Source organism: Grus americana, chromosome 16, assembly GCF_028858705.1.
Source record: "Grus americana isolate bGruAme1 chromosome 16, bGruAme1.mat, whole genome shotgun sequence".
Lineage (NCBI taxonomy): Eukaryota > Metazoa > Chordata > Aves > Gruiformes > Gruidae > Grus > Grus americana.
In genome coordinates, this window is record NC_072867.1 from 6,485,534 (window position 1) to 6,500,896 (window position 15,363).

At 37.2% G+C, this 15,363-nt stretch overlaps 1 protein-coding gene across 2 annotated transcripts in view; it reads left to right on the forward strand.

Moving 5' to 3' along the window:
- SPECC1L (sperm antigen with calponin homology and coiled-coil domains 1 like) overlaps window positions 1–15,363 on the forward strand; it is a 73,099-nt gene that overhangs the window by 25,319 nt on the left and 32,417 nt on the right. For both annotated transcript variants that reach the window (XM_054843844.1, XM_054843845.1), the window contains exons 5-9: window positions 301–508; window positions 7,298–7,371; window positions 7,884–8,059; window positions 9,866–10,029; window positions 11,694–11,785. In XM_054843844.1, coding sequence (XP_054699819.1) covers window positions 301–508; window positions 7,298–7,371; window positions 7,884–8,059; window positions 9,866–10,029; window positions 11,694–11,785 — 714 coding nt within the window. The remainder of the gene's footprint in view (window positions 1–300; window positions 509–7,297; window positions 7,372–7,883; window positions 8,060–9,865; window positions 10,030–11,693; window positions 11,786–15,363) is intronic.

Here is a 15,363-nt window from a genome sequence, read left to right on the forward strand (position 1 = left end):
CAGCTGCTCATGAAATCACAGCCTTGGTACTATGGTATTGTTGCTTCACTTGAATACAGGATTCTGCTGTTAGAGTAGCTGGGGAATGCTCATATATTCAGCTTGGGAATAAGAGAGTTAAACTCTGGCTCAGGAAAATAGTTGTACTAGAACAACACATTTTTACAGGCTTACACTTGACTTAGTGTTCCATACTTTTGTAGCATTGCAGAAATATATTGTAAGTATGGTAGTTACGAAACTAAAAGCGTGTTTTAAAATGCAACCAATTTAGTTATGAAAAGATACATTCTTTTTCAGGTTGAAGATGAATACAGGGTATTCCAAGAAGAAGCCAAGAAACAAATTGAGGATCTCAATGTGACTCTAGAAAAACTTCGGACAGAACTAGATGAAAAAGAGACGGAGAGAAGTGACATGAAAGAAACTATCTTTGAGTTGGAGGATGAAGTAGAGCAGCATCGTGCCGTGAAGCTTCATGACAATCTCATCATATCTGATTTGGAGAGTGAGTGTTATGCATTTCTTTTGCGAGAGAAATGATAATTTAAGAGCAGCTGAAGTAGAACATTGAAATAGTGAAAATATTTCCACTTGTCTTTTGTATGTCTGAATTCGAGTCAGAATGGGCTTTGCAGAACCTTTATATGCTAGGGGAAAAATCAAGTTGGCTTTGCTTTTCCAGTCCCGGTAGTAGTTGGTGTGGGAATGAAAACCTGTGAATTGAGAATAAATATGAAATCTGATAATGCTGTTTTCAAGTTGTTTTTCAAAGAAGAAAAACATGTAATTACAGACTTAATAATAGTGTGCTCCTTGTGCATTTTGGAGGCTGGATGATTGATTTAGTGTTTCAGTGTTGTGGTTTTTTTAAGAATGCTCTCATTTTTGAGTGCCCAAATATTAGGAGTTACCAGGTAGCTTGAGAATGTGTATAATTAATGATTTCTCCCACCTGAAAAAAGATGTTTTTGGTGGAGAAATGGGTGAATGGGAAGCCCTGAAAGTTACAAATGTCAGAGCTGACTTGGCAATATGGATTTGCTCAAGTCATGAAACTGATCTGTGAACCTAAAAATTAATCTGACAAACTTCAAGCAAGTTAGAATAAACCTTTTCTGTTGACTCTTGCCACCCTTCAAGAAATGGTTAGGGCTTATAATGAAATTCATGTATATTGTATACTTGTCTAGCTCTCTGTGCCTTAGTTCCCTCTCTGATCTCCAGACCTGCTCAGACATTCCTACCACAGGCTGGAATACTGCAGTTAGTCTCTGTCTAAATAAGAACTTGGGCAACTGTACCCTGGCAAGCTGTATTTGCACAGTGCTATTCATTTGAATTCAAATATCTGCTCTTCTTCCATGGTATACAAAGACTAAACAAGATAGCAAAAACCCCAAAGCATAATCTCTTTTAACAGTAAGGGAAATATTCATAGAAAGGATTTTGAATTGGTCTGCTATCAAGAAAAGGTAGTGTCTTATGCAAGCTAAATTGTTTATTCAACTGTTTATTCAACTGAAGCTCGATGTCTTCAGACATGCAGCTGTCAGCTTGGTTTCCCTATGCAACCCTTCTTTATCTTGAAAGGCAATCACTGTTTCTCTTTACAGAATTGCTTTAAGTTTTTATTCTGCCTTTTTTTTTCTTTTTTTTTTTTCTCTCTGTTCCAAAACCAGAGAGGCTTTTATTTGGAAGCAGGAGCTCAGGCGCTTGGTTAGTGGCTCTGACTTTATTCTTGAAGTTGTTCTTTAGTAAAGTCTTAAAGTTGAACGTTTTTCTACTTGCATTGTTTTGTCCATTAGCTGAAATACATTTGTACAAAATAAAGCACCATAGTCAAACATTTAGCTATCTGCCTAGTAACACCTGATAACAAGGCAGCTCTAATTTTAGATGCTTCTGATTTTGTGGTACAAAATATCTGTTAGATATTTCACTTAAATTGGTAAACATTCAGGTGGACAAACCTCTGCCTGGGCAGAAATTTGGAACAAAAATTGCAACACACTCATTGCTCTTGGAATAGTTTGGAAAATTCAACAGTACTAGCTGAATGGCCTGGTGTGATCCTTTAGGGAAGAAATCCGTATTTGAGTTATAGGCAGGAAGGAGAGTGGCATCTAGTGGCGCTAAGAAGGGATGGCACCCGAAGAATGGTATAAACTTCAAATATTTTTCTCTGACCACTTTAACATGCTGTTCATTATGGGTTTGTAATGAAGCCTTGTACAAGAGTTTCTTGGTGGTAGCCTCTACGTAGTGACAGCAAAGAACAGCATCTCAGAAAATCTGGGACTTGGAGGTAGTGTGTACAACATGTAAAAGACAGAATTTTAACAATTTGTATTAAAGTGATAGGAAAGCACATCTTAGTAGTGGTAAGTTATCTTATGCTGACCAGACTTTTGGTCAGTCCTGATATTCTGTCAGCCAAATGTATAATGCCTGTGCTTTTAAATGTGGAGGATTTAATGTAGGTTTAGGTATTATAAAGCACTAGTTAGAGGAATGGTGGGTTTTCAGCCTAAAGAGTAATAAAGAACCATAAAGGTTTTCTTTAGTGAACTTTTATTTTAGATTTTAAAACATGGGGAAATCTAACCCACCCCTTAAGGAGAGAATTTGCCTAACAGCAAAGTTACTGAGTGAATGAAAGCGATGGCAAGACAAGTGATAAATTGCAAGTGATAAGTGATGAAAAATTATCACTTAAAGAACTCACAAAAGATAGACTTTACAGTTAGGAGAAAGATGCTTCATAGATGAGGTGGTGAGTGTTCATTCATTTTAATGGTTAATCAACACTAAGTAGTAATGTAGAAATGTGAAATGCTCTAGTGCTAGTACTTAGGGCACACTTCATTGTGGCCTTTCCAAACACCAAAAAGAAGCATAACGAACACATTATGAAACATTTTTCACAGTAATCTGAATACTGAACGGTCACAATTTAGCTATTAATATGTCTGCCTGCAAAAACTGGGATCTCTTTGATGTGGACAGTAGGATGTAAACTGCATTGATTAAAAAACATACAGCATGTTCCTGATGTCCACCCAGGTGTGACAGGACCTGTAGTCCATGGCAGCTGAACTCATTACCGGTGGGATGAGGAGTTTTAAGCCTAGTGATTCTGTGTTGTATCTAAAAAGTCTGAGAAATATTAAAATAACCTGGCTGTTTTATATCATCTCTAGGGCACTGAGATAAAACAACCTGTAGTTGAGATGAGTCTGTAGGTACTGGAGTGGAGGTGAGGGACTGGGAGAGGGCAGGGCAGGCTGGAAGTCGGCAGGGAAGGCAGGCATTGCGCTAGATGGCGTGTTTGCTCGGGTTTTCATTTCTGGCTTCGGGAAAAACTTTCAGTAGTCAGGTAGCCAAGCTGTCACATTAGTCAACTTCGATGACTAAGGGGGAAAAAAGAAACCTATTATTCTTCCAAGCAGTGAATAAGAGTTTGTGGGGAAATTTTTTCAGATAACTTTGTCTCCCGATTTGCAAAAAATTGATATTTGTAGGTTAGCTTATGAATTGTGAGATGTTTCTTCTGAAGCCTGAAAATACTCATTGCATGTTCATTTAGCAGAAGGTACGTGTACTAAACATATCAGTTCTCTTAGTCCATAACTATTTAAGTCAGTACATTTTTTGGACAAGGGTAGGTAAGCAAGAAGGTTGATATATCTGAAGTTCGGTGAATAAATAGTTCTTATGGAGCTGACGGCGTTGGTTTTTAATTCTACTGTATCTCATTTTGAAAAGGATCTTGACAGCAGTTGTGAAACTAAATTTTTACGTTACCATATTTAGACTTTTTCTGCCAGTGTTGGGAAAGTCAATTGGATGTTAGTTTTCTAATTGTTAGTACGATTTGGTTTTGGGTTTGGGGTTTTTTTTTTTGCTAATGTTGGACTCTTAAATTCAACTTTCTTGCTGCATAGAGCTATTGTCTGACAGTGATGAACTCAAAAGCAAGACTGACATGCACATTGCCTGAGCTTTGGTATATTTGTAAGCAGTGCCTCTTCCTTATATAAGTCTTAAATTAACTGTAGTGCTGACACTACTCTATATAGATGTGATTGTACTGGAATAGCTATGCTATAAATTGAAATGCTATCCTAGCATAAGGCAAACCAATGTAATTAATACAAAAAACTGCAAGAATGCCCACTGTGAATTTGCCTGTGTTGGGATTACTTGATTTAGCATTGCTTATCAGGAATTGTAGCGTCATGTTTTGAAACTAGTATGCATGTCTGAATATTGTAATTCTTATTTTTCTTTTTTTTTCTTTTTTTTATCCTCCAGAGACTATTGAAATTAAATGAATATTGATACTCATTTTTATTTCATAGTGATAAATTCTAATTGCTAATTGTAATTAGTAAGAGTTACAGATACAGAATACAGTGATACTTTTTCTCTGGCAGCCTTACAAAATTCGGGTGTTTTCTTAGTTTCTTCCTCCCACCTCCAGCCCAACTTGTAATGTTTTTCTTTACCATTTGTAGTCTGCATTTCCCATAATTTATTTTTCTACCTTTTAAAAAGCAAGGACTTGTCAAACTGTGATTTAAATCAATATAGTTTTATAAAATGTAGACATAATTGAATCCTGCAGTAAAACACAAGCAGCTTGCTGATTTGCCATTTTTGATTATGCTATTCATTCATCAGAATGGTCTCCTTGTTCTTCACTTACCCCAAACAACAGTTACTTTTCCTTTTATTTCAATCCTCTTTCTTGTCTATGCTCCTTAAAAGGAGGAGACTGGATAATGGCAGAAGTGAAGTGCCTGTCCTACCATGCTGAAAATTGCAGCACATACAGGTGGAAAGGGTTTGTGTGTGTTAGAGGAGAATCGTGGAGGTTGTGAGGATGCAGAAAGGAAGGATACCATCAGGCAGCTGTACAGAGAGTTGCTGCCTGTCTACCTACTTTGGCTGCTTGAATTTTCAGGCTGAGATTGGTGGCACAATGTGAAGAACAAAGTTCAGGCTATAAGAGGTGAAATCACTTAGTCTCACTACGTTTCAAATTCAATTGCAATTTGGTAGCCCTTTTCAGTTCTTTTTTTTTTAATCCCTTCGATTGATTGGAGGAGAAGACTGTTTCCAGCAACTGCTGTAAAGTGCTCCGTATTGTTTATAGTAACTGCAGAATATTCAGACCATTGTGTTTTACTTCAAAGCATAAATATACTAAAACTTAATGGTGCGTTTCATATCTCAGCTCAAAACAATGGCATTACACAAGCTTTAACGCTGGATGCATTTATAGTTTCTGGTTTGGGGTTATTTTTAGATGAACTATAGCTTGCTTTTAGTAGGAGAACAAGTTGTATTTTTAAAAACACATTTTCTTTGAACTGTCTTTAAAAAAGAAAATGGTCATCCACTAGATTTTATTTCAAAATGCTACTAGAAGCTCTTTAGGGCATGTTGACTTGCTGTCACTGTTGAAAGTTATCTAATTTGTGGTGGACTTTTTTAGCATGTGTTTAAAGGAAAAAAGGGTGGGGAGTGGGAGCAACTTTTATAACTTTGACCTGAAGCTGCCATCTCAGTGCTGACTTTAGCTCGAACAAGTTGTGTATGCAGAGACAGGCTAAAAATTGGAAGGCTTTGCTTAAATATCATGGCAGCATGAGATTTGAGTGGCCTGCTCTGTTAGGCTTATCTTCAAAGCTTAAAGATCAGTTGGATGCATCTTAGTGTGCAGTCTTGTAAGGAGGAGTTAAATACAGAAGTATCTGTCTAATTTTAGTGTTTCAACTTTTCCAAGCCTGAAAGGTTATCATGTTTTCAGGCCAACTGAGGTTCGTATCATTATTGTAAAGAAATTAGCTGTGGCATTAAAAGCCTCTGTACTTGGGACTGTTGAGGCAAATCAAAACTCAAGAATTTCTTCTGATGAAGAAACCAAAAGAAATTCCATAGCTGAAAAATTGAAATGTTCTTATGAGCATAGTTGAGGCTTCTGAATGTACACATCAGCATAAATCAGCTTAATCACAGAATCACAGAAATCTGTTCTTAGTCATTGTTACATCTGATTTAAACATTTTTAAATGCTTACTAATTTCCATTTAGCCTGCCATAGCTTCATTTTTATTGTTAAGAAAAGCCCTTTGACGAAAGACCAGGAGTACTGCAGATATACGCTTAATTGGGTAGAGACTGGTAGGTATTGGCAGAACAAGTGGCTTTGAATAAACCCTGGTTTAATGGTTTTCCGGAGACCTGAGATCCAAATAAAAGCACTGGAAAGTTGGAGGGTTTTTTTGTGTTAGGGAATGAGAGCCACAAAACTTTACTGTATCAATCTGTTTCTATGATTGTATATACCTATCTTCTGACTATTCAAACATTTATTATGCAGTTCCATAGATTTTTGCTAAGATTTTGTATTTTGAACAACCTAAATGTATTAGGCACCTTCAGTCTTTTTGTGGAAAGAGCCTTGCTAATATACAGGAAAAATATTTGTTCCCAGCAGCTCTTGGAGTAACGAACCTGAAAAAAACCCACCTGCATTCAGTCAGTTGGCCCATCATTTTTGCAGTTTGGAAATAGCTACATGATGCTATAGAAATAAAATATCCTAGAATCCAATGATCAGTGAAGTGACACACTGATTAGAAATTTATGCTGCGTTCTTCTTCATTAGTTGCTTACTTATAAGAATGGAGTAATCAATCACGTTGTCCTTGCGTATTGAATAAAGTAACAAATGAATAATAATTGCAGTAGCCAGTCTGTCAGACGCCACATGAGGAGTTGGTGGTGATCAAGCTGCATACCCTTTTGTATAGCTGCTGACAGATTTAGGGGACCATCTCTTTCATAACATGATCTCACAGACTGTTTGTCCCTTTGCTGTAAATATAGCTTGCTTCAACTTCAAATAGTAGCTTGATAGACAAGAATGTAAGATTCTTGAGTACATCAGTAGAAATTTATCCCTGTTCAAGGCATGGCTGTGAATGTTACGTCAATTTTTTTCTGGCAGGGAATAAATTGTGAATCAAAAGGCTTCATGTAGCTGCAGCTTATGTTTGAAGAGGGAAACACACACACCCCCCCGATATCTCTGTATTGACATTTCCTGTCAAATTATTTCTGCTCATACTATTTTTTTTCCAGGTGGCTTTGGTTATAAAAATGTATTCTCTGAGTAAGTTTTTAAAAGTATTTGCAGGTTTTTTTCAGTTACTCTTTTTTTTTTTTTTCTTAAGTAAATAGATCCCTGACTAAGATCTTACAGAGAATTTGACTTTCTCTCCAGATACAGTTAAAAAACTTCAGGACCAAAAGCATGACATGGAAAGAGAGATAAAGAATCTTCACAGGAGACTCCGGGTAGGTCAAAACCTAAAAACTCAATAAATTCTAAACTTGGAATGTCATAAAACCTGCATATGAACTTGTGAAAAGGTAATATGATTAGATGTAATACCATTAAAATAATTATTTCTGAGACACAGACATCATATGGGAACATATTTACTAACCTATAGACACTAAAGAAATAACTTCTGAGAAATTCTCAGTGTCACAAAGATACGGTGTTGGCTTGGGAGAAAATGTTCCTGTGTCTTCTGATGTTTAATATTAATTTTTTTTCCCCTCCACTTTGAACATTTTCTTTCTTTCTAGAAAAGAACTTTGTAGGTCTAGTTATTTCCAGCAAAACTTTTTCAATTTAACTTGTAAGTTAGGTTGCGCCTAATGCTGGAGATGACTGCCTCTGTCGTTCCCGTAACTTGTTTCCTGTAACAGCACCGGGAAGCTATGAATAATAAGGATAACTTTTATTTTTAACTTAAAAATTCTTGCTGCTGCTTTCAATTTAAAGTTTTATTTACTTCTAGGAGGAGTCAGCAGAATGGCGTCAGTTCCAGGCTGATCTACAGACAGCAGTGGTTATAGCAAATGATATAAAGTCCGAGGCCCAGGAAGAGATAGGAGACCTGAAGCGTAGATTACATGAAGCTCAAGAGAAAAATGAGAAGCTCACTAAAGAGTTGGAGGAAATAAAGTCACGCAAGTATGCAAAAGACAACAGGGATATTGTCGCTTTGACGGGGGGATACAGTTTTGGAAATCCAGTGTCTTAACTACTATTCAGTCTCCAGAAGTTCGTAAATCCTCTCACTGTGAGGATCTGTATTTCAACAAGTGGCTTTATGCAGGCCTTCAGGGGTCAAAATAGGTAAACTTATAAGAACAATATTTGTTTCTTTATACTGTATACTTAACCCATCCAAGAATACTCAGTTTTGCAAAACCAGGTTGAAGTGGAGGATTTTTCCCATTTAACAGCTGGACATGATTTAACTTCCCTCATTGTGAAAAACAAGCAGTGTTGGCTTTTCTGTACCATCATCAGTACTTCTTATTACACCCAAGGCTTTTGGTATGGTTAAAAATACAGGTGGATTTTTACTTGAGAAGAAATCTTTGTCTAATTCTGCATATATCTTGTACTGTTTTCTTTCCACTGATAATTGTTTCTGGGAATAATTAGAGATGTTTTGTGTATAAAAACATTTTTAATAACAGTAATTCAAACTGTGATGTATGGTAGCTTGAATTAGGTGCTACAGTTATTTAGAAAGTGAGTTATATGTCCTTCAGAAGTATTAAAGTCCTCAAATCCATAGAACAGGAACATCTTGGACAGCACCATTTGAATCCTGACTACATTGTCTCTAGGGATTGAATACATGTATAGCTTACAATTACAGTAATGATGTTTGTGATGTGTATATATTGAACAATTTTTTTGCACATGGATGGGCATTTTATAGGATACATTACACTTAACCCAGCATCCAGTAGGATATAAGTTAATGCAGGCTATGGAACTTGGAGAAAAGCTGATGGTAGGAAGAACAGACTGGTTACACTGAAAATGGAAAATTATCTGGATGGATGAGTGGTAGGCGTAAGACACCTTACCTGAAGTAAGATCACCAAACTAAGTAATATGGACAATTCTTACTAATATGTTTCAGCAAGGATTGTAATTGTTCAATTACTGCTTGCAAGTGAACCTTTGAGGTTACAGTTGCACTTTTGAAGGTAGAATTGGCTTACTGATTCCAGTCAGTATATTCATTATTATACACAAGCATCTTTTGACATTTGATTCTCTGTAGACAAAGAACAAAGGCAACTGAATCAGATTCCTTGGAAGTGGTATAGCTACTGTATTGGAGGGAAGGTGTTAGGAAAGTCTATTACAGTGTCTGAAGCAAAAATCAGTCAATGTTTAATTATTGCAGACTGTAGAAAATAGGTTGCTTCAAACAATTCTGGTTTTGTGAGTGACACTGAATACAATAACCACCATAAATATTCTGTACTAAAAATCTGATTTTTTTTTTTTACCCTGATTCACATACTGCCTAAAGATGTATGCCAGAAATGTATTCTTACCTCCTTAGTATTCATTTAAATTGTTTTCTTTTTACGCAGGTGGAAAAAAAATTCTCCCCTCTGAGCTGATTATTTTCATGTGAAATGGTGAAATCCTTAAGGCTCAATTTTTTCCATCCGTGTGTGTATTTGAGACATAGGAGCAGGAATTAAGCCTTAAATCAAATATTGATTTGATAGACTTTTCACTTGGTGCTTAAGCTGTCTTGCTGACAAATAGTAAGAACTTACAGTGATAATTTAGGTTGATAATCTATTTCTAAATTACAGTGGAAAGAAAACTAGGTTAATGTAATGACCAATTTGGACTATAGATTTTAATTTGGTTTCAAATTTGTGTTGATTTTTTTTTAAGACTTTGCATGTTAAAATGTTTTTTAAATGCCTTAAATGGGCTGCATATTGATTTCAGGCAGGAAGAGGAACGTGGTCGAGTGTACAATTACATGAATGCGGTAGAGAGAGATTTGGCAGCTCTGAGACAAGGAATGGGCCTGAGTCGCAGATCATCCACCTCCTCAGAGCCAACTCCTACTGTAAAAACACTCATCAAGTCATTTGACAGTGCCTCCCAAGGTAATTATTTTCAACCCAGGGTAGTACTGCACCAAGTTATGATTTTGCGTATCTTGACATGGACACTTCTAATGGCTTAGCTAATTCAATGTTAAGATATTTTATTGTACTGTCATGACCTATAAGTGATGGCTGAAACAAACCAACCTAAACTAGATTGCACAACAGGTCATTCACTGCAGTTAAGTGCAGGCATCCTTTTTTTGTCTTGTCTTTATATTTTTCTTTACTGTCGCATTGCCAATGACTCACGTGGTAGATGCTTTGATTCAATGCTCCCGTATACTAGAAATACAAATACATATTACACACATAATTATAGCTGGAAGCACAGCTGATTTCAGCCTTGTTATTAAAATGTGAATTTAATGTGCCAAATTAAGCATTCTAAAAGCCATGTAATAGCTATAGCTGAGTTTGTTTCTTTTAATAACTTATATTCTTATACTCAAAGTGCTGATGAAAGTTAAAAATAAGGTCTAGCAAGTATCACCTATTAAAAGATATAGGGAATATTTTCAAAAATGAAAAGGATCTCACTGTTGAGACAATGGACTTTGCTATAGTTCTCATTGTGGAAACAGGTGCTGTTGTCCTTCTCTATATCTGAGCAGAATAAAGAATCCCAGTAATTATCCTGAAATGAGAAACACTTGGGTTTTAGCTTTGACTGCATATGTGATCTTGTATGGATTAAAATATTTCCCTCACCAGGTCTTTGGGTTTTGAATTTCATTTACAATAATGTCACTGTAAGTCTCTGATGTAAAAAGGCTTGGCTGGAAGTAGACTGTATTACCAGAGAGACTTATGGTACTGTACTGTGCATGGCAAATGTACTTTTAATTGTTTATAACCTGAAAATTTGTTAGGGTATAGAAGCATCTCTGGATTATTTGGCAATTCTGTAAGCGGTTCTATTTCCATGCTTGTTCACTTTGTTCATAGGTATTTACAGTTTTTTACTTTCCTAGTGTTAATTTAGGGGTTTTTTTAATCTGTTATTGGATAAAGGTGCTTTCTTGCCAGAGTTAGTTTGGTAAAATGATAAATCCCCTCTCCCTTCTTTTTAATCTTTTATTTCAAACCAATATCTTGACATTCATGTGTAATCATGCTGTTAAATAATTAGATGACTCATTCACCAATTCACTATTTTTCCGTTTTCGTACATTTCTATGTATTATTATGTTATTTGTTTAATCCCAAAATTTCAGAGATATAATATCTAGTACCTGTGGACTTTGGAAACTAGAAAGGAAAGCAGGTGAAATAGGTTATCTTTCTTGCATTACTGGCAGACCCAGGAGCCTGTTACCATCTCTTTAATTATCTGGAGATCAGAGAACTAGTAATGCCATCATTTACATCTGCCAGCGTAACCGTATCCTGCACCTTAGCCTTGTCCGCCCCCAGTAAACTTTTGTTTTTACCGTGGGTGATATATTCAAGACAGAAAATGAACGTAATTACAGAGGAGTAAATGTGTAGGCATACTTTTAAATGATTTGGCAGTCAGTTACTAATTGAAATTCTGAAAGATGTGATCTGGTAAAACTAGTAATGTAAAGTACAAGGCAAGAGTTTGCTATAACAGCCAGTCTCCTGTTTCCCTGCAAAACAGTGCAATGCTCACAATGGCTTCCCTTCTGTGTTTCTGCTAGTTCCAAGTCCTGCTGCTGCCGCAATTCCTCGCACTCCCCTGAGCCCAAGTCCCATGAAAACTCCCCCAGCTGCTGCTGTATCCCCTATGCAGGTAGGTGTTTTATGACTGCACTCAATCCTTTGTGAAGAAGACCATGTGAAACTACAGGTGGTAATATACAAATATTGGCTGACTTTATGGGGAAATAATGATAAAATGTTGCCTCAGTAATTACTAAAATGTTCAGTCTAACAAAAGAGTCTTTCACTGAGAACCATGTTGTAAATACAAGATTTGGCATAATTTGGAAGTTTTTGTTAAATATTCCCAACCACTACTATTCCTGTGCTGCTGAGAAGCATGGGAGGAAAACTTGATCCACGTTCCTTAGTTTTAGAGTTGCTGTTTGTCGGTTCTTGGTCCTGTTCCTGGCACGGAAACAGTAGTAATCCCCTTCGGGCAATGGACTGAGATCTGTGCATAATCTGTCAGCAATCATCAGTGTAAATGTATCCCATGTTGCACAGGCTTTTTATATCAGAGCTGACCAGAGAGGAGTAAAATCACTGTGAATTGATTATCTTTGTTCACTTTGTACTGACTGAGTTTCGCCAGTTGGTGATTGTATTATGTATTTTGTCCTGTCCCCTCTGAAGCTTTGTCCGTTTGTTCAGCTGCCACAGGAGCCTAGGTATGCTAAGATTGCATCATCAGTACTCTGATGTTCAGCTTTGTAGATCATTGCTGGTTTTTATTATCACATTAGCTGCATGAAGTGAGATTTTGGTAAAAGCCAATAAGCTTAAGGACAAAGCAGATGGGACCAGATACACGAAGAAAAATCAAAGAATGTACTATATGTTTTACTCCTTTAATGTCAGTAAGTCTCCTATTGCCTTCAAGATACTACTAACCAGAAGTACCATAATTTGATTTTCACTATAGGTCAGCATAATGTTTTGGTAATAAATCCTCTCCGTGTGACCTGAAGAATCTATATCCATGTTGGTTTTTAGTGCCCTAGAAACAATACCTGGAACAGACTGATTGTTCTCCTGGGCTCAGACTAGCGCAGCTTTTATTCATATAAGAGTGAATGTCATAAAACAATTAGATAGCCCCAAAGCAAAGAGAAAGAATTAAATGTTTTTGTGGGAGCTTCTGTTATTTCCTGTGGCTCAGTCGCTCTTGACAGCAGTTTTCTAAAGTAGTTAAATGTGACAAGTTTTCTGACAAATGCTTTGTTCCTATTGATCTGTCTTTATTTTTCTCTTAATTTCTGTGCTGTTGTAGGAAGAGGCACACTTAATCTCATGTTCTAAAAGACTAAACCAGAGCTTTGGCAGACAGAAGACTTTTTGAATGAAGCCTAGGGCTTTATTTCACTTTATTTACCTGTAGATTAACCATGAACCAAAGTAATATCTTAAAATACTGCAAACCTGCTCAGGTTTACAGCTCTTGTGTTGATGTTGTTGATCTGCCAGAATTACTTGAATTTTGAATTCTGCTTCTGGTATAGAACCAAGTCATTAACAGCTGGATACTCATTAGTGGGAAACATTGCCTGAAAAACAAAGGGGAGGGCATATATATGAAAATGGCTTCTATTGTCTTTTTGAAGATAGGTGGTTTTCTTGAAAGTATTTGTAATTATCCAGAAGGCAATGGGTTTTGTGACCTCAATTATGTAAATTGCATTTAAAGAATCTTTTCTGCTCAAGAGAGAAGGGCTTTGGGTTCAAAAACAATTTTCATCATCTTTTCCTGTCTGTAGTTTTTGCTCTCTTGCAATTGAAAAGCGTGATTTTAATAAGTAGTCACTATGTGAGTTGGCCTATCGGCTCCAACCTTATAGAAGTCATCCCCATGGTTTAAGATCTTAAGTAATGGTGGAAGGGTTGATCTCTGCATGGGTATTGCAGTGCTTATTATCGTTAATCTCAGTTGCTTTTAAATGTTGTCACAGCAGAAATATTTACATGGGCACCTACTGAGAAACTGGCGCAATTTTGACATTACAGTAAGATGGATTGGTTGCAAAAAAGATTCTCCAAGTACAGACGCATCAACATCCACTCTTGTGAGACCCCACCTGGAGTACTGTGTCCAGCTCTGGGGGCCCCAGTACAGGAGAGACATGGAGCTGTTGGAGCGAGTCCAGAGGAGGCCACGAAGCTGATCAGAGGGATGGAGCACCTCTCCTATGAGGACAGGCTGAGAGAGTTGGGATTATTCAGCCTGGAGAAAAGGCGGCTCCGGGGAGATCTAATTGCAGCTTACCAGTGCCTGAAGGGGCCTACAGGAAAGCTGGTGAGGGACTGTTTATCAGGGAGTGCAGTGACAGGACAAGGGGTAATGGGTTTAAGCTGAAGGAGGGTCGATTTAGATTAGATGTTAGAAAGAAATTCTTTACTGTTGGAGTGGTGAGGTACTGGCACAGATTGCCCAGAGAAGCTGTGGAGGCCCCATCCCTGGAAGTGTTCAAGGCCAGGCTGGATGAGGCTTTGGGCAACGTGGTCTAGTGGAGGGTGTCCCTGCCCGCAGCAGGGGGGTTGGAACTAGATGATCTTTAAGGTCCCTTCCAACCCAAACCATTCTATGATTCCATGAACATGTGCCCTCTCTGGATTATGCATGTCACTTCATTTTTGTGTTGGACCATGTCAGGAATTTCCTCAGTCTTGGGTAGTTTTTGTTTGCTTTGTTTGTTTTTCTTTACAGTAATATGTGTATGTATAGGGAGATACATTCTTGGATATATTTTTGCAACTGAAAACAAACAAACAAAACTCTTTCTGGGTTCAGGTCCAAGCCTGCAGTGGAACATAACTGTTATTTACCATAGTGCTTACAGTGCAAAACAATTTAGGAAGAGAGGTATGAAGAGAATGCTCTTCAGAATGTAAAAACAACCCTTCTGGGTTAGCCCAAAGCTTAGCTGGTCTGGTATGCCACTGGGAGTGACCAAAGCAGATGCCTAGGGAGGAATACAAGGGCAAGGGAGCATATCTGCAGCTTTCCCGGAGTACTTTCTTTTTCTGTTTCACGGCTGGAGGGCTCTCTGAAGTAAATGTGGCTTCAGATTCACTGATCGCCACTAAATGTCCTGCTTTGCTTTCAGCATATAAACTTTCAGGCTCCAAGCCATTCAGTGTCAGACTTCCATTTCTTAACTACTTAATATGTGAAGAACTGTGTTTTGAAATTGCCATGTGTAAGTACATTGGCGTGAAGTACTTCATTGAAGTATGTACTGAAGTGCAAAGTGATCAGGAATAGGTGCCTGGTAGTGGTTGAAGGTCATGTTTCCTTCCATAGCCAGCAACAGATGCAAGGATGAAGAGTCAGAAGCAAAATATTTGGAGTTTAAGGGATTAGCTCATACTGCCATAGTTCTGCCTCAAATTTGAAGTGTCAGGTGTTCGTCCTCTTTTGCTTTTTTGTCTCACCTGTATGGTGGTTCCTCTTCTGGAGTTGTTACTAATATTAAAAAAAAAAAAATCAAACAAACAAACAAAACAAACAAAAAACCAAAAACTGAAAAGAGTCTTCAGTAGTTAGCAGAAACTTTTATCTTCAAATTAGGAATAGCTATGAGAAAGTAACTGTTGATCTTAGCAATTTTAACTTTATCTGTTACCATAATTATGTTAAACGGAGATTACTATGTAAAAACGTGTTATTTA